At 55.0% G+C, this 21541-nt stretch overlaps 1 protein-coding gene and 1 pseudogene across 1 annotated transcript; one reads left to right on the top strand and one right to left on the bottom strand.

Annotated features, from left to right (window-relative positions):
• Positions 1-3915: 3915 nt before the first annotated feature.
• On the top strand, positions 3916-12438 carry NES (nestin). Its single transcript, XM_012767709.2, has 4 exons — positions 3916-4817; positions 5871-5995; positions 7721-7794; positions 8049-12438. Exons 1-4 carry the CDS (start codon positions 4035-4037, stop codon positions 11945-11947), a joined length of 4881 nt encoding a protein of 1626 aa, XP_012623163.2. The 5' UTR covers positions 3916-4034; the 3' UTR covers positions 11948-12438.
• A 1921-nt stretch (positions 12439-14359) lies between these two features.
• LOC109730238 (ER membrane protein complex subunit 5 pseudogene) lies at positions 14360-21214 on the bottom strand (annotated as a pseudogene).
• Positions 21215-21541: the final 327 nt, after the last annotated feature.

The raw sequence follows: 21541 nt of genomic DNA, 5'->3' as shown, positions 1-21541 counted from the left end.
TGGATGTCATCCACGGATGACAATGATGATAATATTAGCTGCCTTACTATGTAAATCTTAGGTTTTTAAGAATTGTTTCCCAGGGAATGTGACTTTTCTTGAGGTACTAGCGGCCCCTGGTGGCCACGCCCCACAGCAGCCCCTGCTACTTTCTGCAGGGTGGAGACCTGAGCTGAGTGAGGAAGGGGCAGGTGGCTTCTCTGCAAGTTGCTCATCAAAACCGCAGACCCAGAGAGTCAGAGTGAGAAGGGAACCACTTATCGTTCTGCACCCTCACCCCCTCTCCCTGTGCCACCTTGTCCGTGGTCTTGATAGCCCTTTGTCTACCCTGACGGGGCATCATCCTTCTAGATACCAGTCCCAGCCCTGAGCCCCAGAACTGCACATCCAGCCGCTGCTGCACATCACCCCCAGGCCTCCCTCCCCTTCCCCAGGGCCAAGCCACATAACTGGGAGTTTTCCCTGTCCCCTTCTTCCATCCCCACATCTAACTCATCCTGGAACTCATACACCCTAAAAATTCTCACACCTCTTTCCTCCTCTCCACTCCTAGGTTCAGGTCTCATCACCTTGAACCTTGCTGGTGGCAATTGCCTCCTGACTGGCCACCCTGCCTGTCTTCCCCACCCTCCCCCACGATGATCTCTCTAGGATGCAAATCTGACCAGGTTACCCTCAGCTGAGGTTAAAGCTCTTCATGCTCCTCCCCTCGCCGGCCGTGCCTGCCGCTCCTCTGGACCCCCCCCCATGTTCACCTCTCTGCACGGGTCACATGCCACAGTGCCCATGTCTGTCCTCCGACACACCCCTGGGCTCCTCGGGGACAGGCTCCATGTCAGACATCTTTGGTGCCTTCGCAGTATTTATTGGTGCCTACTATGTACCTGGTTTTCAGTAGATGCTTTGAAAATACTGTTTGAATGAATTAATGAGAAAACTAAGACCCAGAGGGACGACACGATCAGTCCAACATCCCACACTGAGACAGGGCTCCCTGTTGAACGCTTTCCCCACTCCCCTGTGCCGCTCCTCAACCTCTACACACTGGCTAATTCTTTCTATTTTCAGTGGTTTGGCTAATTTCTTTCTATTTTTAGTAGAGATGGGGTCTCGCTCTTGCTCAGGCTGGTCTTGAACTCCTGAGTTCAAACTATCCGCCTGCCTCAGCCTCCCAGAGTGCTAGGATTACAGGTGTGAGCCACCACACCTGGCCTCTTTATATATTTTTAGCTGTCCAAGTAATTTCTTTCTATTTTTATTAGAGATGGGGTCTCACTCTTGCTCAGGCTGGTCTCGAACTCCTGAGCTCAAACTATCCTCCCACCTTGGCCTCCCAGAGTGCTAGGATTACAGGTGTGAGCCACCGCGACTGGCCAACAGAAATATTTAATAGTCAGGACCAGGGACAGAGCCCCCCAGGGCAGCCCACAGAGCCCTCCTCAGCTCGCTCATGGATGTCTCTGGGGATGAGTGCTGAACTGACTTTATATTTGTCCACCATAATATCACATAGCTCGTATGACCTGGGCCCAGAGGCATGATAAGAGGTGCAACCAAAGGCCCCCCCAAAAAATCCCAGTAACCCAATGCAACCACCAAAAGAAGAGAGGAAGCCCACCTTGTGCCCACCCTAGGAAGGGCCTCAATTTTCACTGAGTGCTTCAAATATGAGTTATCTGTTTAGAATCTGGTAAGCAATGCTGTCAGCTCCACCACGCTGTGGTTGCTGGAACCCACCTTCCCCTGTCTTAGGAAAGTCAACACCACACTCCTGGCCTTCTCTGCTCCCCATAATCCCCAAAACTCACCAAGAGTGAGTATAGGAGGAGGTTTTCTCCAGCTTATGGCTTTCATTGTGATGGTCCTCAAGAAAGGCTTCGTACAAATACCTACCCCTACCTGGTCTCATTTGATTCTCAGAACAAACCTATGGAGATGAGCAGGTATTAATCTCCTTTACCAAATAGGTAAACTGAAGCTTGCTTAGAGAAGCTACGCAGTTTGTCCAGGGTCACTCAGCTAGAAAGTGCAAAAGTCAGACCTTTCTGCATGAGACACAGTACCAAATGTCTCCCCTCTGGGTGAGGGTGAGGGACCCAGAAAGAACCCCACCCCCACCCCAATGCCACCTCACCTCTCCAGGGGACCTCCTTCCCCCAAGGATCCCAGGGATCTCAAATATTCAGCATCCCTCTCCTCCCAGCCAGGAAGTGAAAGAGAGAAGGGTTAGCTTTGGGAGCCCCAGCCTAATCAAAACAGCAGGACTTGTGGGGTAGTGTGTGGATGGAGACACCGGGGCATCCCAGACCCATAGCCTTCCGGGCTGCACTGACTCAGTCAATCCCCTTGCTGCGCACTGCACTGGCCCCTCCGTGACCTCCGGGCCACGTATGGGTGGTGAATTCCAAAGCCCTGTTGTTCTGGGAACAGGGATGGGATGCAGCCAGACGCCTCAAGGGGTGCGAGTATTGGTTCCACGATGGCTTCCTGGTCATTCATTGATCCTGCCATACCCTCTACCCAGAAAACCATCTCTATCCTCTGTGCTCCCCCAGCTCTCTGTCCCCAGCACCCCAGGGGCTGATCAAGTATTGTAGTCATCTTGTTACGTTTGCTCCACCACCAGACTATCACTGTTGACCTCCTATCACCAAACTATGAACACCTTCGAGGCTGGGATGGAGCCCCTGCAATCTCTTTGGTGGTGACACATAGTAGGTGCTCAATTAATACCTGAACTAAATTGAATTTACATGAGCAGAGGTTCCTTCCTCCAAAATCCCCTCTGTCTAATTATCCCTGAGTCTCCTCCTCTATCCCTGCTTCTCCTTTACTCTACGTGCGCCAAATCCCACTATTCTCTTACCACCCAGCTCAAGGATGCCCCCTCCTCCAGAAAGCCTTCCCAACTACTTCCACCCTTGGTGTGCTCTCCACTCGATGAACTTTAGAATCCTTGAAGGGCTGTTCTGAGGAATAAGTCAAATAATGTAAGTAAAAATGCTAAAACAGGATTTAGCACATCACAAAGTCTCAGTAAACTCTGGGCTAGTTGTGATGAAAAGAAGAGCGGCCTCTTTTGCACGTCTGCCTCTTCTTGACCTGATCGGTAAGCCACCAGGGGGCGCCATCAACCCAAAAATTTCTGGTGCTGGGGACCAGCTGGCGTGCCCTTTCCTAAGAACTGGGGGAGAACTTCCTAAAGTGGGTACACGAACCTCGGTAGTTACATGGAAGAGTTGTAGGAAGGATGGAGGGGGAAATATTCTTAAGCCCATGACGTTCCTTCACCTGGTGTCCCTTTTTTCTGATAGGGGTGTGTGTGTGTGTGTGTGTGTGTGTTCACTCCTGTCCCCCAATATCAGATATCTGTTCTTGTTTTCTAGGCAGTGTCTTTCCAGCTTCTCTTTGCAATGCTGCCTCTCTCCAGTATTTCAAGAGGGTGAGCACTCACTATTTACAAAATGAAACCATGGCCACATCCGTCCTTTCTGTAGCCCATGGGATTTCCATCATTGCTCCCATTTTATGGATGAGGAAATTGAGTCTTAGAGGAATTCAGTAGGTGATAGCTCCCTTGGGTGTGCTGAGCAGCTGAGACTCGCAGCCCCTCCCAGGCCAGACCCTCCTGGCAACCCCTCCAGAGACTCAGCTCTATGCAGCATCTGCCTTCGCGGGGGGTTACGACCCTTCCTCGCGGCCTCGTCCCTCACAAAGCCACCATCATCGGATCGGATTCTTCACGGCATGGCTTCTCTTGTGGTTCCACTCTTCAGCACCCTGGGGCCGTAGGGACAGAGGCTGCCTGCCGTCCTTTCCCTGAACTCTAAGGGGTTAAGGCCTGGGTCCCGCCCCTTTTCCCGCCCGGCTGGCGGGAGTATGAATAGCCTCGCTCCCACTCCGACTCGCAGTCGCCCAGGCTACTCCCCGCCCCGCCCGGTCATTGTCCCTGTGGGTCTCCTTTTCTTTTTGGTCCTAAGAGCTCTGAGAGCAGCTCCCTTCTCCCGGTGCCCCGTGTGGGTCTGACAAGCAGGATGGAGGGCTGCATGGGGGAGGAATCTTTTCAGATGTGGGAGCTCAACCGGCGCCTGGAGGCCTACCTGGCCCGGGTCAAGGCGCTAGAGGAGCAGAATGAGCTGCTCAGCGCGGAGCTCAGGGGGCACCGGGCACAGTCTGGGGACAGCTCCTGGCGGGGCCGTGCCGACGACGAGCTGGCCGCCCTGCGGGCCCTCGTTGACCAGCGCTGGCGGGAGAAACACGCGGCCGAGGTGGCGCGCGACAACCTGGCTGAAGAGCTGGAGGGCGTGGCGGGCAGATGCCAGCAGCTGCGGCTGGCCCGGGAGCGGACGGCAGAAGAAGCAGCCCGCAACCGGCGAGCCGTCGAGGCGGAGAAGTGCGCCCAGGCCTGGCTGCGCACCCAGGCAGCGGAGCTGGAGCGCGAGCTGGAGGCTCTGCGCGCGGCGCACGAGGAGGAGCGCGCCGGCCTGAACGCACAGGCTGCCTGCGCCCCCCGCTGCCCCGCGCCGCCCCGCGGGCCCCCCGCGCCGGCCCCCGAGGTGGAGGAGCTCGCAAGGCGGCTGGGCGAGGCGTGGCGCGGGGCAGTGCGCGGCTACCAGGAGCGCGTGGCGCACATGGAGATGTCGCTGGGCCAGGCCCGGGAGCGGCTGGGCCGGGCGGTGCAGGGCGCCCGTGAGGGCCGCCTGGAGCTGCAGCAGCTCCAGGCAGAGCGGGGCGGCCTCCAGGAGCGCAGGGCGGCGTTGGAACAGAGGTTGGAGGGCCGCTGGCAGGAGCGACTGCAGGCCACTGAGAAGTTCCAGGTGAGGAAGTCGCAGACCTGGGTGAGACCAGGCTCCAGGAAAGTCCCTGTGAGGCTCAGAGACCTTTTGGGAAGGGAGTGGGACAGGGGCGGCTGCCGTTTCAGGAGCCACTTCACAGAAAACCCAGACTCGGTACACAGGCCCCAGGCTTGTCTAGGGTAGGGTGGGAATGGCGGGGATTGAAGGCCTCTCAAAGCACATCCCCTGGAAGGGCAGGCAGGCCCAAGTCACTTTGCAGCAGCCCCCTCACTCTCTGGATGGCACTTTCCCTTTCTGATGACCCTCTGGGGGTCACTCAGAAGATGCCTGGCACTTCCCCCTCAGCGCTGATTCTGAGGGTCCAGCTACTCAGAACCTCTAAGCTCTGATCTGCTCTCCTCCCACGAGAGAACGGCTGGGGGCCACCAGCCCCTCTCCCAAGTCATGGCTTCTCAGCCCCCTAGAGCACATTCCAGAGCCCTGGGACAGCTGCTCCCCCTCACACAGCACAGATGTGACCAGCAGCTGAGAAAACAGCCTCTTGCCTGGGCCAGAGGTGCCATGGCCACCTCCCCAACCCTCCTCTCAGAGGAGGATTCCAGAACATGTGGGCAGAGGAGGGGCGGGAGCCCAGCATGAGGCGCAGAGGACCGTGATGGGAGATGGGAGCAAGGGACTGGGGCTGCTTGCTTCCAGTCCTGCGGGCTCCAGGCCTCTTGATTAATCGTTTTTCCTTCTGCTTCCACTTTCCCCCTATCCTCTCTGTAACTCGTCTCCTCTCCTCCCTCACTTCCACCTCCTGTGGGAGCTGAGTTCTGAACAACATGTGCTACCATTTAATCAGCATCCTCAGAGGAGGAGCAGGCCGTGGGAGAGGACCAAGAGGGGCCCCTACATTCATCTCGGCAGACACAGAGGGGGCTGTCTGGGTAGGGGGCGGGGAGAGACAGGGGTCTGCTCTGCAGAGAAGTCAGTCAGGGAGCAGAAGACGCTGCCATGGCAGCCAAGCAGGATGTACTTAGTTAGCAGGAAGGACCCCACGCCCTTCACTGATGCCTCTGGTCTGCTCTGCAGCTGGCCGTGGAGGCCTTGGAGCAGGAGAAACAGGGCCTGCAGAGCCAGATCGCCCAGGTTCTGGAAGGTCGGCAGCAGCTGGCACACCTCAAGATGTCCCTCAGCCTGGAGGTGGCCACGTACAGGTAGGGGTTGACCCTGGCCCACCCAAGCACACAGATGCACACACACGCTGGGGCAGACTACTCAGCTGAAGGGGCCCCGAGACATGGGTGCTGGCAGCTCTGTGACTCTAGGCTGGTCACTTCCATGGACCAGGACATGTCCCACCTGAGCCTACTTGCTCACCCCCCATGGGTTCAGGACCTGAGAGGTGTCCAGAAAAATACCCCTAGAAGAGATGGTACTGCCTAGTAGGACAGCCTCTGGAGAGGGGCCGGGCACGTGTGGGGCATCCCATCCAGACCCGTCCCCCAAGGGGCTGAGTGTGTGCTCACACAGAGGGGGTGCATCCCTCAGCAGCCTCAGAGAGGAGGCACGGCAGATGTAGGGTGGCTGCACTGACTTGCCACGTGACCTGGGCCTCAGCCTTGTCTAGGGCTGAGAGCTGGGCTGAGAGACTTCCAGGGCCTCTTCCAGCCCGAATGTCATGGGGCCTGACACCTCTCAAGCCCTAGTGCCCTTGGCCTGCCCTGCCCCTCACTGACCACATTTCCTGTTGTGTTAGGAAAGGTTGAGACCAGAGGAGGGGGGCTACTTCTCACTGGCTGTGCGGCCTTGAGCAAAGCCCACGGTCTCTTCTGGGAAACTGGCTAGGGCAGCTCACAGAGCCCAGGGAAGGGGCTTTGTGGCTTGTGAAGGGCTGCATACACCAAGCCCACACGGCAGGGGCCAGGGCTGGACAAGCTATTAGGATAGTGCACCCCTCCCCCCAAAATCTGTTGGCAAAAAAAGCAGGGGCCCTGGCACAGGCCCAGGATGTGGGGGGAGGCAGGGTCTGGAGAAGGAAGGCCAGTGAGGACCTAGGGAGGATTTGAAAGACAGGGCTCCACCTCCACAGAAGACAGAGCTCAGAGGGAAAGATGCTGTACTGGGAAGGATGGAGGCGAGACTATGGCAAGTACCAACCAGGTCACAGAGAAGAGCGGAGAGTAGATGTGCAGTATACCTTGTTGGATTGATTGTTTCCCTCCACCGCCTAATCAGCTCCCAGGGGCACTGAGGCAGGGCCCTGGACACAAAGACCTTCCTGCTCTGAAGAGCTTAGAATCTAGAGGGCTTAGAGATGCCCAGATGAGGGCTGTGACCCCCAGTGAAACCACTGAGCTGAGGGGTCTTACAGGCCCCGAGGAATTTAACTGCTGGTTTTTGAGGCATGAAAAGGATTTGGACAGAGGGAGCTGAATTCATTTGCTTTTGTCTGTTGCTAGCTCTGGGGGCCCCAGGGGAGGAGGGAGCCCATCCCATGGGAACGGCCTGAGAATTCCCACTTCCCCAGAAGCCCCCCTTCTCAGACCCTCCAGATGGCGGCATGGACAATGGCAGTAATTACCATGAGAATTGGTCCCCCACACTGAGGATGAGGTCATTGGCCTGGGGTGGGAGGAGACCAACCGAAGAGATAGTGTGGGTGTGGCCTATGGCAGCATCCGACTGTGTGGGAATCTGCTTGTGTGCCTGTGAGCTGCACTGTGTGTCCCAAATATGTGTGTGACTCTGTGTGACCAAGAGTGTGATGCCTGTGGGTATGTGATTTCATGCCGCGTGTGGCTTTTGTGTGATAGTGATCAAATGAAGAGGAAGCCTGCAGTGCCAGGGATGTCAGTCCAGCCTGGGCTGTCCCCAGCTGGCTCACTGCCTGCCAGCCTCAGGGCAGAGGGTTGACCCGGCTTTTCCTCTCTCATGTCCAGGACCCTCCTGGAGGCTGAGAACTCGCGACTGCAGACACCGGGCGGTGTTTCCAAGGCTTCCCTCAGCTTCCAAGGTAAGAAGAGGGATCAGGATCCCCTTGAAACTACCTTTCTTTGCTCTTCATACCCAGACCTACCTTTCCTGAGAGGTACCAACCTAAGTCTTAACTTCTTGGCCCCCAACATTAGTGCACCGTACTCTCAGCCCAGCCAGTGGGAGCCAGGGACAGAGCCTATGGGCACTCTTGCCAGAAATGGTGGCTGCTCTGTGGCTCCCTTCACTGCCAGTGACACACTGACCCTGCTTCTTGCCCCTCTGCCTTTCCAGACCCCAAGCTGGAGCTGCAATTCCCTGGGACCCCAGAGGGCCGGCGTCTTGGACCTTTGCTCCCTGTCCTGAGCCCAACTTCCCTCCCATCACCCTTGCCTACTACCCTTGAGACACCTGTGCCAACCTTTCTGAAGAGCCAGGAATTCCTCCAGGCCCGTACCCCTACGTTGGCCAGCACCCCCATTCCACCCACACCACAGGCTCCCTGTCCTGTTACAGATACAGAGATCAGACCCCAGGATACTCCTCTCTCCCTGCTCCAGCCACAGGGTGGGAAGCAACAGGCTCCAGAGTCCCTGTGGGCTGAAGCCAAGGTGGGCATTCCTGCCAGTGTCCTGCCAGGACCCGAGGAGCCTGGAGGCAAGCAACAAGAGGCCGGTACAGGCCGGTGTCCAAAGGATCAGGCCTCCTTGGCTCCATCCCTCAGCCCTGACAACTCCAGTTTAGAGGCTAAATATGGAGAACCCAGAGGTTCTAGAGTATCCAGCATGTTCCAGGAGGAAAGTGAAGGGCAAATCTTGGGGCTGGTGGAGAAAGAAACAGCCATAGAGGGCAAAGTGGTAAACAGCCTGCAGCAGGAAATATGGCAAGAAGAAGGGGATCTGGACATGAAGGAAACCCAAGACTACCAGGTTCCTTTGGAAAAAGAATCCCCAAAGTTACTGGCAGAGGAGATTCAAGAGCCACTGATGTCTCTGGAAAACCAGAGCCATGAGACACTAGAGAAGGAGAATCAAGAATGTCCGAGGTCTTTAGAAGAAAACTTAGAAACACTGAAAAGTCTAGAAAAGGAAAATCAGGAGCTAACGAAGTCTTTAGAAGAAAAGGATATAAAGGTAGTGAAACCTCTAGAAAAGGAGGCTCTAGAACTACTTAAGCCAATAGGAAAAGATGACATAGAGACACTCAAATCCCCAGAAAAGGAGAATCAAGAACTAATAAGGTCTCTTGAAGGTGATATAGAGACATTTTTATCTCCAGGAAAAGAAAATCAAGAATTAGTAAGTTCTCTAGAAGAGAACTTACAGTCATTGACAGCTCTAGAAAAGGAGAATCAAGAGCCACTGAGATCTCAAGAAGTAGAGGACCAGGAGACATTGAGACCTATAATGAGAGAGAATCAGGAATCCCTGAGGTCTCCTGAAGATGAGAACCAAGAGACCTTTAGACCTCTAGAAAAAGAGAACCAGGAGCAACTGAGTTCTCTAGGAGAAGAGGACCAGAAGATAATAAGACCTCTAGAAAAAGAAAATCAGGAGTCACTGAGGTCTCTAGAAGAAGAGGACCAAGAGACATTGAGGCCTCTTGAAAAAGAAACTCAACAGTCACCAAGATCTCTACAGGAAGAAGATCAGATGACATTAAGACCTCCAGAAAAAGTGGATCCAGAACTACTGAAGTCTCTTGGAAAAGACCAGGAGATAACTAGACCTCTTGAAAAAGAGAATCAAGAGTTATTAAAGTCACTAGAAGAAGAGAGTGTAGAGGCAGTGAGATATTTAGAAACAGAGAATCTAGAATCACAGAAGTGTGCAGAAGAGAACCCAGAAATATCGAAATCTCTAGAAACTCAAGAGCCACTGTGGTCTCTAGAAGAAATGAATCAGGGGACAATGAAAACTATAGAAAATGATACTCAAGAACCACTGGGGTCTATGGAAGAGAACCAAGAGACAATGAGACTCCTAGAGAAGAAGAATCAAGAACCACTAAGATCTCTTGGAGCACAGGACCTAGAGAATTTGAGATCTCCAGAAGAGGTAGACAAGGAAAGTCAAAAGAATCTGCAAGAGGAAGAGAACCTGGAGAAGGAGGAGAATCAAGAGTCACCGAAGTCTCTGGAAGAAGAGGGACAGGAGCTGCCACAGTCTGCAGATCAGCAGAGGTGGGAAGATATGGTGGTGAGAGATCAAGAACTGAGTCAGGAAAGTCCCCCTGGGAGGGCTGGAGTGGAAAATGAGGAGGAGGCAGAGCTAGACCAGAGGGTGCAGGATGGCTTCTCTGGAGAGGAGGAGGCAGCAGAGCAGACAGAGCTACAGCTGAATGCCACAGGGGAAGCCGGGAGCCCAGGCGAGGGGCACACAGGGAGCCCTGAGGCCAAAGAGCAGAGGGGCCCAGCTGCGGGAGCCAGTGGGAAGGGAGGTGCTGAGGGCTTGCAGGACCTTGAAGGGCAACCAGAGCAAGGGGTGGCCCCAGGCCTCCAAGCATCCCAGGGAATGCCAGAGGTGACAGAACCGCTGTTGGAAGATGAGGATGCAGTCCCAGGAGGTGATCAAGCCTCCCCAGAGGTCACCTTGGGGTCAGAGCCAGCCATGGGTGAGTCTGCTGTGGGAGCTGAACAGGAACTGGAGCAGGAGGTGCTAGGGCCAGAGGACGCAGGCCACCTGGCCAGGAAGGTGATGGAGCCACCCCTAGGAGAGGAAAGTTTGGAGGCAAAGAGGGTTCAGGGTTTGGAAGGGCCTGGAAAGGACCTAGAGGAGGCAGATGCTCTGGAGGCAGAGCTCTCCAAACTGCCCAGGAAGAGCAGAGACCCCCTGGAACCTCCCAAGGGCTGGGAGGAGTCAGAGCTTGAGGCCCCCTGGGGAGCAGAGGAGGCATTCCCTGCTGAGATCTCAGGCCACCATGGGAGTGAGGCCACTCAACCTAGGCCCCTGGGGTCAGAGGAAGCTGAGGGGGACATACAAACAGTGCTGGGTCCCCCTATCCTGGAAGATGCTCCTGGGCCCCAGCCCCAGGCTGAGGGGAGCCAGGAGGCTAGTTGGGGGCTGGAGGGCAGGGCTGAGGCCCTGGGAGAAGTGGAGGGGGAGCAGGAGGAGTTAGGCTCTGGGGAGATCTCTGAGGGCCTCCAAGAGGAGGAGGAGGAAGAGAGCAAAGAAGAGAGCGAGGCTGATGAGCTTGGGGAAACCCTTCCCGACTCCACTCCCCTGGGCCTCTACCTCAGGTCCCCAACTTCCTCCCAGTGGGACCCGGCTGGAGAGCAGGGGCCCTCTCCTCAAGGGGAGACCAGAGATGAAGGCTGGGATCCTGTCGTCCTGGCTTCTGGGGGCCTTGGGGGGCAACCCTCAGAAGAGGAGGAGGAGGAAGATGGGGAGGAGGAGTGTGGCCATGATTCTGACCTGTCAGAGGAATTCGAGGACCTGGGGACTGAGGCCTCTCTTCTTCCTGGTGTCCCTGGGGAGGTGGCAGAACCTCTGGGCCAGGTGCCCCAGCTGGTACTGGAGCCTGCAGCCTGGGATCGGGATGGGGAGTCTGATGGGTTTGCAGATGAGGAAGAGAGTGGGGAGGAGGCAGAGGAAGACGAGGAAGAGGAGGGGAGGGAGCCAGGGGCTGGGCAGTGGGGGCCAGGGTCCTCTGTTGGCAGCTTCCAGGCCCTGAGTAGCTCTCAGAGAGGGAACCTCCAGGAGTCTGAGACCATGGGTGTCAGTGTCCCCTGGGATGATGGCTTGAGGGGTGTGGTGGCTGGTGCCTCTGTGGCTACTCAGGGGACTGAGTCCCAGGACAGCGCTGAGCCTTCTGGCTCAGAGGAAGAGTCTGACCCTGTTCCCTTGGAGACAGAGGACCAAGAGCCTGGCCTTCTGGAGACCCCCAGTGAGGTGGAGGACATGGGCCCAGGGGCAGGGGACACCTGTGGTGTCAATGGCCAGGGCCCCAGCTTGGAGGAGGAGTCAGAACACATGAATGGGGGGGTGCTGAACGGGCTGGAGCAGTCTGAGGGAGTAGGGCAGGGGAAACTGGGGGCTCCAGAGAGGGACCGAGGGAGCCCCTTACAGGAGGAGGAGGGGGGTGCTCTGAAGACCCCTTGGGCAGGGGCTCCTCTTCACCTGGGCCCGGGCCAGTTCCTGAAGTTCACCCAGAGGGAAGGAGATCAAGATTCCTGGTCCTCAGGGGAAGACTAGAGAAGAGGCCCGCCTCACGCAGCCCCTCCCTGCTCAGGGCAGCACCCTTAACTTATGATCTCTTGACCTGTGGTTTCTTCTGAGAGGCTTGGCTGGCTAAGGTGACATGGGTTGTGGCAAAGGAACCAGTTTCCAGAATGGAGGCTCTAGGAATAAAAACCTCACACCCTGCAAAGGGGCCTCCCGCCTGCACCATCTCATAGGCTTAAGTGAGCTGAGTGGCTGTAGCACTGGGCCCCCTTCCTCTGCATCGGCTGGGAAAGGCCTGGGGCCCAGTGGCTTCTCTGGGAGGGTCCCTCTCTGTGGTGGTCCTTGTTCCCAGGCTTACTAGCCCTGCTCCGTCTCACCCCAGTAGCCCCACCCTCACAGGATGTCTGGCCCGTGGCTAATGCAGGTGAGGGTGCTCCTACGCCCTGACCCCCCATCCCTGCCATGCTGTGGCTCTGCCTGCCTCATCCCTGCCTGAATAAAGTAACGCCTCTGCCTACAAAGTCTGGACTCTTCCTTCCCCCATTCTGGAGCAGACAGTGGGGAGACAGTAGGGGAGGGAGGAGAGGCTAGTGCTGGGGAGGGGCTGCTTCCTGAGGAGAGCAGGGCCCGGGAGGCCCCCTCGGGGGATACAGGCAGACAGACTCAGCCCTGGGGAGGGCCGGGGGCTGCTGTTTCACTGGGGGAGGCCAGTCCAGGGTGACCTCAGCATCTGCAGAAGCCGGGCAGTCATCATCTCTGTCCCCAGCACTGATTACAGGGATTAGGCCTCGGGCCGCCCCCACCCTTGCATGTCCTTGCCACTAGCCCCTCAGTGCCGCCAGCATAATAAGCCCCCTTGTCCCCAAACCCAAACAGTTGTCTGGCCTGTCATGTCTGCTCACACTGGCTGGGTCAGAGCAGGGTGAGGGAAGAGAGAGGCTGGTTCTGCCTCAGTCTAGCAGCCTGGCCTCAGGTCAGCATTTATCCTCTCTGAGTCTCAGACTCAGCCACTCGATGAGAGGGGCTGGGCCAGGTGACTTGGGGGCCTTCCAGGGCAGGGAGGTTGGGGGAAGCTAGAGGATCACAGCTTAGATCTTCAGTAGGACTTCCCTCACAGGCCGTAGCAGGAGATAGGGAAGACAGGAAAGTGGAAGGAAGGGGGTGGGCGAAGCTGTGAGGTGAAAGCTACAGGTGTGTTGTCCACAGGGCTTTGCTGCCAGCAGGTGAGCCTGAGGGCCCACCGGCCACCGCTCCGGAGTTCTCTGGGTCCCTGTGGAAGGCAGGAAAGGGACCAGGGGGACCTGGGTCAGGCCATGCCTGAAGGCCTTGAAGTTAGGATACCCAAATAGAAACCACTCCTTGGCTCGGCTCTGGAGGGAAGGAAGGTCTAGCCACACCTCTGAATATCCCAAGTGGCAGTGGGTTAGGAGCTGCCGAACAAATGTTCCGTATTTGGAGACAATCTGAAGCCCAGGAGCAGGCTCTTCCTCTCCTTGGGCTCAAGGCTGAGGGCTGGGGAAAGATGAGAGGATGAAGTCCCAGCCCCTCTGCACCCCACTCCTGTCCTCTGACCAAGGAGGGGTGGACAGGGCGCCTCCCGGACAGATTCTCACTGTCTGCTTGTCTGCCCATGTCTCTTCCTTTCCCTGTCTATAGTCTCCACCTTGGGCACCCAGACCCCATTACACACACACACACACACACACACACACACACATACCCCTTCAGGGTCCAGGATCCTGTCTCTCCCCACCCCACCCTCCTGGCAGCCCAAGCCTCCGCTGTGTCCTTTCTGTACCCACTGCTAACAAGGCCCCATCTGATCCCGCTAGGCTGCCAGGCCTGGGGCTAACACATTGGCATCCAAGCAGGAAGGCCCACGCCCTGCCCCTCTAATGGGACAGAGGTGCCCTGTGCTTGGTCTCCCCAGGCCCGTGGGCACCCCCACTTGGATGAGGGCTGAGAACAGAGGCCGAGCCAAGCAGTCCCTCCCTGTGCCTGGTGCCCATCCTGCTCCCCACCCAGGGCCTCTGGTCCCCTATAAAGTTACCCAAACAGGCCATTGCTGCCAATAATCCCAAACAGGGGGAGGGATATAAGTTAGAAATGAGGACTTTCCTAAAGGGGGTGTGTAGCAGGAGCTAGGTTCTCTTTGGAAGTGATCGTCTATCACTGCCAGACAAATGAGGGTTGGACAGTAAGAGGGACATTCCTGGTGGTGGTAACAGGAATGATTGTCATTTTTCTTTTTAACTCTTTTTTTTTTTTTTAAATCTGGTTTTAGAGACAGGGACTTACTCTGTTGCCCAGGCTGGAGTGCAGTGATGTCATCATAACTCACTGTTACCTCAGATTCCTGGGCTCAAGTGATCCTCCCGCCTCAGCCTCCTGGAACTACAGGCTCACACCACCATGCTAGCTAATTTTTAATTAATTAATTAATTTATTATTTGTTGTTGTTTATTTAGGAGTGGGGTGAGGTGAGAAGTCATGGATAAATTAAAAGCTGACAAGCATCTACCAAAGCAGAGACACTTTCTAGGGGACACAAGAAAAACCAATAAATCACCATTTTAATCTCATCAGGGAAGTCCATATATTGAGAAGTGAAGACCATTTTGCTATAAGTCATGCTGCAAAATGCAGTAGTCACAGTATTTCCAAAAGGATTCCAAAACTATAGTGCACAAGAAATTTAAGAAAATAATCACAAAAACCACCAACATTTTCCAAGAAAAATGCATTCAAAACAGTGGCTTTTACAAAAGACATAAATTCATTTTAAATGAAAAAAAAAATTCTCTATATGAAATGCCAAAGACTCATTCCACAGGTAACTTATACTGCATTAATGATTCGATTAACAGTGTATAAACAAGAGCCATAGTTTTTTTTTTAATTAGGTCTGAAAGATCGGTATAAATACTGATGGGGGGAGTGTTTTATACCCCAAACTCCAATATTCCAGCTCTGTGTCCTGTCCTGTTATTATAATTTGTAAAAATCTTAATGACGTAGTGATTGAAGTTTTCATAACTTCAATGATGTGTTAGAGGACGATGCATCTTGGTTTGAAGAATTTCTTGCATCTGAAGGCTGGAACAATACTCGACCACGATGATTAAATACATAAAAGGATGGGTGATTCCTTAATGTATCAAATGTCTTATTTTTTAGTTCTGAAGTGGCATCCATGTCTTTAAACTCCCCTGTAATATGAACTATACCATAGCAAGTAACTGCAAAGGCCAGAAGTGTCTGAAGAACTGTATCTATTGGCAGTGATTCATCTTCCTTTTCTGTTAATCGCATATAAGAACGATGCTGAGCTGCAGAAAAGGCGGCGTGGGCTATGGCAAAGAGGCCAATGCCCACCAGCCCCTTCCATAGCGACGGCGCCATCATTCCGAAGGAGCTGCAGCCGGACAAAAGAAGTGAAGGGGGGCAGAGGTGTTCCTTCCTCCACCCGCAGATGTCCGCCTAATTTTTTAATATTTTGTAGAAATGGGGGTCTTGCAATGTTGCTCAGGCTGGTCTCGAACTCTTGGGCTGAAGTGGTCCTCCTGCCTTGGTGATCATCACTTTTCAGCAGCCATTTACTGAGCATCTACTATGTTCCATGTACTGTGAAGGATCTGGGAATGCAGAGATAAATAACAACATGGCTCCATGCTTAGGAAGCTCTACCTGCTCATTGAACAAAGGCTTCTGAGTGGAAATCATATTTTAAAACAGAGAAGCCCTAGGTTATAGGAGCATAGAACAGGGGACCTCATCTGGCTTGGGCTAGGGAAGTATGGGAGGGGGTGCTCAGAGAAAGGGGCCCTGAGAATCTGAAGGATGAACAGGAGCAGCCAGTGGGAAGAGGAAAAGGACGGGAAGGGGGAGGAAAAGGGTTCTAGTCAGAGGGAACAGCATGTGCAAAGCCCTAAGGCAAGCGGAGAGAGCCCAGGCAGTTGAGGGAAGGAAGGGAAGGTGGAGAAGGAAGGGGGAGAAAGTTCAAAATGAGGCCAAAGAGAGAGTCAGGAGCCTGGACAGAGGCCTTGCAAGACAGCCAGCAAGTATGGCCTTCTTCCTAAGAGAAATGCAGTCTCCAAGGGTTTTAAGCGGAGGTGATGTTGACCAGGTTTGCATTGTAAGAGTCAAACTGGAAGGGGAGGGCTGCCTTGTGAGATGGGTCAGAGCCCACAGGAGTGCCCCAGGGAGGCTGCTGCAGTGGTCAACGCAGGGCTGTGGCACAGTGGGGGTGGAGGAGATGTGTAAGGGAAGCAGAATCACAGGATTGGGTGATCTACTACAGGGGGTGGCGGGGGATATGCCAGCAGAGGTCCCCAGGCTTTTGGCCTGAGCAGCTGGGAAGTGGAGGTTCCATCTTCTGAGCTGAAGGCTCCAGCAGGAAGTTGTAACCTCCAAGAGGTGGTGCCCTGGAGTTGGGTGGACATGTGGACCTGGAACTCAGGAGAGAGAACAGCTCAGTAGGTTGGGGACAAGAATTAGGGGGTTGTTCGTTTGGCCTAGGAATTCCCCCTGGGAGAGCACATACTAATAGAATGAAAGGAGCCCAGGACAGAGCTCCCATGGAGCTCCCAGCAGAGAAGAGATCCTGGAAAGGAGCTGGAGAAGGCCAAAGAGTAGGAGGAAAGCCAGGGCACCCAGCAGCTCAGAATACCCTGTCACTCTAGAAAGTTCTGGGAAAGCAAGGCCTTTGTCCTGTTCATCACCTAGAACCTAGCACAGTGCCTGTGCCTAATGGGTGCTCAATAAACATGCACTGAACAAATGAACAAATGAATGAATGAATGAGTGACAGACAATAGAACACACTTCTGAGGGTGGAGTCCCCGGGGAGGGAATTGGGAGGGAGCAAGAGGGGCAGCACCCGCTACACGCACATGCACAGGCACAGGCACACATAGCACAAGGACAAGTGGGAGGTTATTCTGGGGCCTCCTCTGGGTAAATATAGCCTCTGAATGGGGTGAGGCGGGGTGGGGGGCCGGAGGTGGCTTCCTCGGTTTGTTTGGGGCACTTCCTTATAAGGCTGCACAGGCTGCGGCGCCTCAGAGGGTGAGGTCAGGGGCTGAGTGCTCCATTCAGTCCAGCCTGTTGCTGTTCCCCTTGCTGCTGCTGCCACCGCCAGAGTCTCAGAGGAAATCAAAGGCCTAGACTTTGAGCTCCAGCCAAGGGAGCTCTGAGTGTGGCCTAGGACAGGAAAGGGCTCCTTCGGCCATTGCCATCGTGTGTCTGTGTGGGAGCCCAGCCCTGGGCTGGGGAGAGGGTCCTCTCAGAAGGTGAGGCTGGAAAACTCGCTCCCCTGCGGGGCCTTGGTGGGACTGGATCATTCCCAGAGGTGCCACACAGCTATGACATCCAATAGTCTAACCTTTACCCCTCCCACTGCAGGGTCTGCCCCTCTTGCTCTGGCTTCTGGAGATCAAAGAATCAGAGTTCATTTATTGCCTCCAAAGAAAGGCCTTAGTCCCTCTTAGCTCCCCTCAGCCCCCCTTCTTAGCCCATCCTTGGGGAGCCAGCTGCTGCCACTTGACCCTGTGGTATCACAGCTGCTGTCAGCAATGCCATCCTCGTCAGGCAGGGAAGGAGGAATGTGATTTAATTTCAGCTGGAATGTACCCTCTGGGCTGCCCATAGAAGGAGGAGGGAATGGAAACCAAGCCCACCTAAGCCTAGGAAACCCTAGAGGACTCTAGGTTGGGAACAGGCCCCTGGTCCTTACTGGACACCCCCACCCTCTGACAGGAGAGGACTAAGTTCCAGGCCATGCAGGTCCTGCAGCAGGATGGGTAGAAGTTAGACTTGAGGGTCTTCTGGGAGGCGGGAAAAGAGAAAGCTGCTCGTGCATGCAGCTCACATGGATGTTGAAAGGACCCGGGCACCCCGTTCTTGGGGCCACATGCCACCTTAGAAATAGGAGAATCTCAAGGGCCAGAAGCAGGGGAGGTGCTGCTTGGTTCAGGGGCAGGGAGAGGGACAGAATTGTCTCAGGTAAGGTCCTGCAGAGGAAATCATGGCCCTCTCTATTTCCTCTCTCATGGCTCTGAGATTCCCCACCCCCTTCCTGCTTCCTTCCAACCCAGGGTCCCCTTTCCCCCTCCCTCATCTTTGGAACACAGCATTCCGACAGACACCCAGGCCAGGCTTGTCTCTTCTCTGACATTCAAGAATAATGGGCCTGCCTCCTGCTCTCCAACCCCTTGCCCAAGCCTCACTATTCCAGAGGCTCCAATGAAGATGTCCACCCTGTAATCCAACTCCCGCTTTTAATGCTTTTGCCCAAAAGGATGGACCCCACGTCCCAGAGTCCCAGGTCCTGGGGCCTTCTTCTTTCCCATCAGCCTTCTCTTCCAGCCACAAACTCCTCTCCCCCCAGTCCCATTCATTCTCCCCACCCCCATGACTCAGCTGTGGCTCCAGAAATAAACTGAGGCAGGTGCCAGGAGGCCTCTGTCGAGGAACCCCCTCCCAGCAGCTGTGGGATCAGCTGCTTACAAGCCAGGGCCCCAGAAAGGGGAGCTGGAGACTTGGGGGTGAGGAGATGGCCAGCTGGCTCTGACCCCCTCCTCGGTTCTCTGAACTCCATCCTCCCCACTAAGGACAGACACTTGCCACTCAGGGACCCAACTCTCCTTCCCTGTCTCCCCCTTTTCACCTCTCCTCTGACTTCTACCTACTTGCCTCCATCCTCCCTGGCCCTTTCCCAATTCCTAAATCCCTTAGTCTCTCCAGAATTCCTTCCTTTTGTATTCCCCTCATTTGCCAGGAAATTATGTCAGAGAGAACTTCAGCTCACTTTGATGGGGAAACTGAGGCACTGAGAGATGTCCCTTGCCAATGATACTAGAGTCCATAGAAGCCACTTGGGGTCTATAGAACATGGGCCAGGAGGTTGTTGGATGTCCCCCTTAAATACTCCAATCCGAAGTGGTCAACAGCCTTCTCTCTGTTGACAAGCCATCTAAACACTAAGGAAGAACCACTGGGGAATAAACACAGAAGCCACAAGATCCACCTACACAGACAATTAACTGGAGTCTAGAATCCCTCGGTGGGGGGAATTTTCTCACATCCTTCTTTCTTCTCCTCTGTTTTCTTTTCTCTCCTCTCTTTCCCAAGCCCTTCCTCCTGCTCTGCCCGTGCATCTTTCAGTTCTCCCTTCTCAGGGGAAAGTAGGCTGCGTTGCAGCAGGCAGAATGGAAGTCAGATCTCAGGAAAGACTCCAGTCTAGGGAATGGAGAAACTCCTACACAGCAGGGAGAGCCAGCACCTGGGTCCCCAATCCAGGCAGAGATCTGCCTGCAGCCCCTGGGGAAAGCCCGCCCACCCACCCACCCACGGGGGTCTGACAGGCTGAGCATTTTTGGAAGTCTTTTGGAGCTGCTGTGTCACAGCAGGCAGCCAGGACAATGGGGCCCTTTCTCTCCCTGAGTGAGAGACAGGCCCACAGACAGGGCCTCCAGGCTGACAAAGGCCCCAGTGAGGTCAAGGCAGTGCTGTGGGAGTTGAGGGTGTGGGGGAGGAATGGGGAGGTAGGTGTGGGTCAGAGCAGCCTAGGAGGAAGCTGGGGACCCTGGAAGATGAGGGATCTCTGGAAGGGCCTGTCACCAGGCCCTTCAGCAATGCTCAAGTCCCTAACTGTCACCCAGGCTGAATCTCCTATCTCCATACATACTCTGACCCCCTTCATCCTCAGAGAACAGGAAACCCTGCCTGGGGACCCCACTTTAGACATGTGGGAACCAGGCTGAGAGCTTAACCATGCATCCAGGGGCTTGGCTGGGGAGTTACATTGTCAGATCTGTGCTGTGCCCTGGAGGCAAAGGCAGACACAGGTGTGGCCCCTGATCCATCTCCCCAAAGACACTATGTGAAAGGCCAATTCTTCTTGCCCAGGGCCAAGATGGTCCACGGACACACACACGCACACACGCACATACATGGCCAGGGCTTAGATTCTGTGCAGGGTGCTTAGTCATCCCTGGACCAGCTCCCTCTTCCCCAGGAAGCCCAACAAAGCCAGGAGAATGCTTCCGTTTCCGGCCCTGCCAAAGCAACCCAGCAGGTGTCAGGGAGGGGTTAGGATTCTACTTCCAGCCCTCTGTCTACCTCTGGAGCTCTCCTCATCCACAAACCAGAGAAGATGAAGGACCCAGGCTTGTGCCTACTGCTGTGAGGGAGAGTCAGCGAGAAAGCCTTGATGGGAAACCAATGTCCATCACTAACTCACCACCGTGGTCTCTCTGGGAAATCCAACACACTATCTAAACTCCACTTCTGTGAGGATGTGTTTCTCAGGGAACCTCCCTTAAGATCCCAAGGACAAAATAAATAAAATAAAATAAAATAAAATAAAATAAAATAAAATAAAATAAAATAAAATAAAATAAAATAAAATAAAATAAAATAAAATAAAAAAGAACCCAAGGACAGACACTGTCCACCACCAACCTTCTCTTCATGCTGTGCCCTCAGAGGCCCACCTTGGTCTTCAACCACTCACAATGCCAGATAAATGCCCTGAAATCCCTAAAAATGCATTGTCTGGGCAATCCAGGGTAATATGGGGTAAAGTGAGGGTCTACTCTGGCCCCGGAATCATTCTCTTCTCTGTAGCTCCTTAAGAAGCAGCCCCCACTCCCTAGCCATGCTGGGCTGGGCAGAAAGCGGGGCAGGGGGGCAGGTGAGCCCTGGGGTGAGGAAGGAATGTGGTGGTAGGTGGTCAGCACTGATATATCAGACACCAGCTGGTTGTGGGTTTAGATATAGGGTGGGGAAGGCCCAGGAGCTGGGCAGGATGACCACCGGCTTCCCCCAACACAACCCTGTATTAAACCTGTCTCTGTCTCTCTGGGTCTCTGGATCTGTCTCCCTGCCTCATGGTCTTACTGACTTCGGAAAAGGAATTCACCCATGTGGGTGAATGTGGTGTGAGTGTGTACACACGACAGTGTGCACGTGTGTGCGCGTATGTGTGACTGCGTGTGGCTAACCCTGGGGATCTGCAGCAATAAGAGTCAACCCCATCCTGAGGACAGACAGCATCCTGTCACACCCTTTACCGAGAGGCACAATTCTGCCCGCTGTGATGAGGCCCACAGAAAACCCCCCTCTTCACACACACACACACACACACACACACACACACACACACACACACACACACACTGGTCATTCGCTCCCGTTCTCCAGAGTGACCTCACCATTTCAACCTCCGCTGACTCACAGCCCCCAGGGCCAGCTCAGCCAGGCCGGAAGTCTCACTCTCCCCTCCGCCGCCAACTGCCCCCCTCCCCCCGCCCGGAACGCCTCAGAAAGGAAGAAAGCCTGCGGCGCCCCCTGGCGGGATCCTGGGACTGCTCACGCTCCCAACGCCCGTCGCCACTCACGCACGCGCACATGGCACTCGCGGAGCCCCCGTGTCCGCAACCACAGCGCCCTCTGCTGGCCTGTGGGAGCCACGCGTCGTTCCCCAAAGCCCAGCCCACAGCAGGCGGGCGACCTCCCCTCTGCCCTTGCCTTGTCCCCCTATTTCCGGCATCTCTGCCGCCTCTGGAGGTCAGCCTTCCTGCAGCCTAAGCCCCAGACCTGCTGAAGTGACAGCAGAGCTTT

This window comes from Microcebus murinus, chromosome 2 (genome assembly GCF_040939455.1).
Source record: "Microcebus murinus isolate Inina chromosome 2, M.murinus_Inina_mat1.0, whole genome shotgun sequence".
In the NCBI taxonomy this organism is placed as follows: domain Eukaryota; kingdom Metazoa; phylum Chordata; class Mammalia; order Primates; family Cheirogaleidae; genus Microcebus; species Microcebus murinus.
This window is presented reverse-complemented; position numbering and strand designations above follow the sequence as displayed.

Coding starts and splice junctions, on each gene's coding strand:
- NES (XM_012767709.2), top strand. CDS start 4,035: ATGGAGGGCTGCATGGGGGAGGAATCTTTTCAGATGTGGGAGCTCAAC. Junction 4,818..5,870: donor AGGCCACTGAGAAGTTCCAG/GTGAGGAAGTCG, acceptor TCTGCTCTGCAG/CTGGCCGTGGAGGCCTTGGA. Junction 7,795..8,048: donor GGCTTCCCTCAGCTTCCAAG/GTAAGAAGAGGG, acceptor CTGCCTTTCCAG/ACCCCAAGCTGGAGCTGCAA.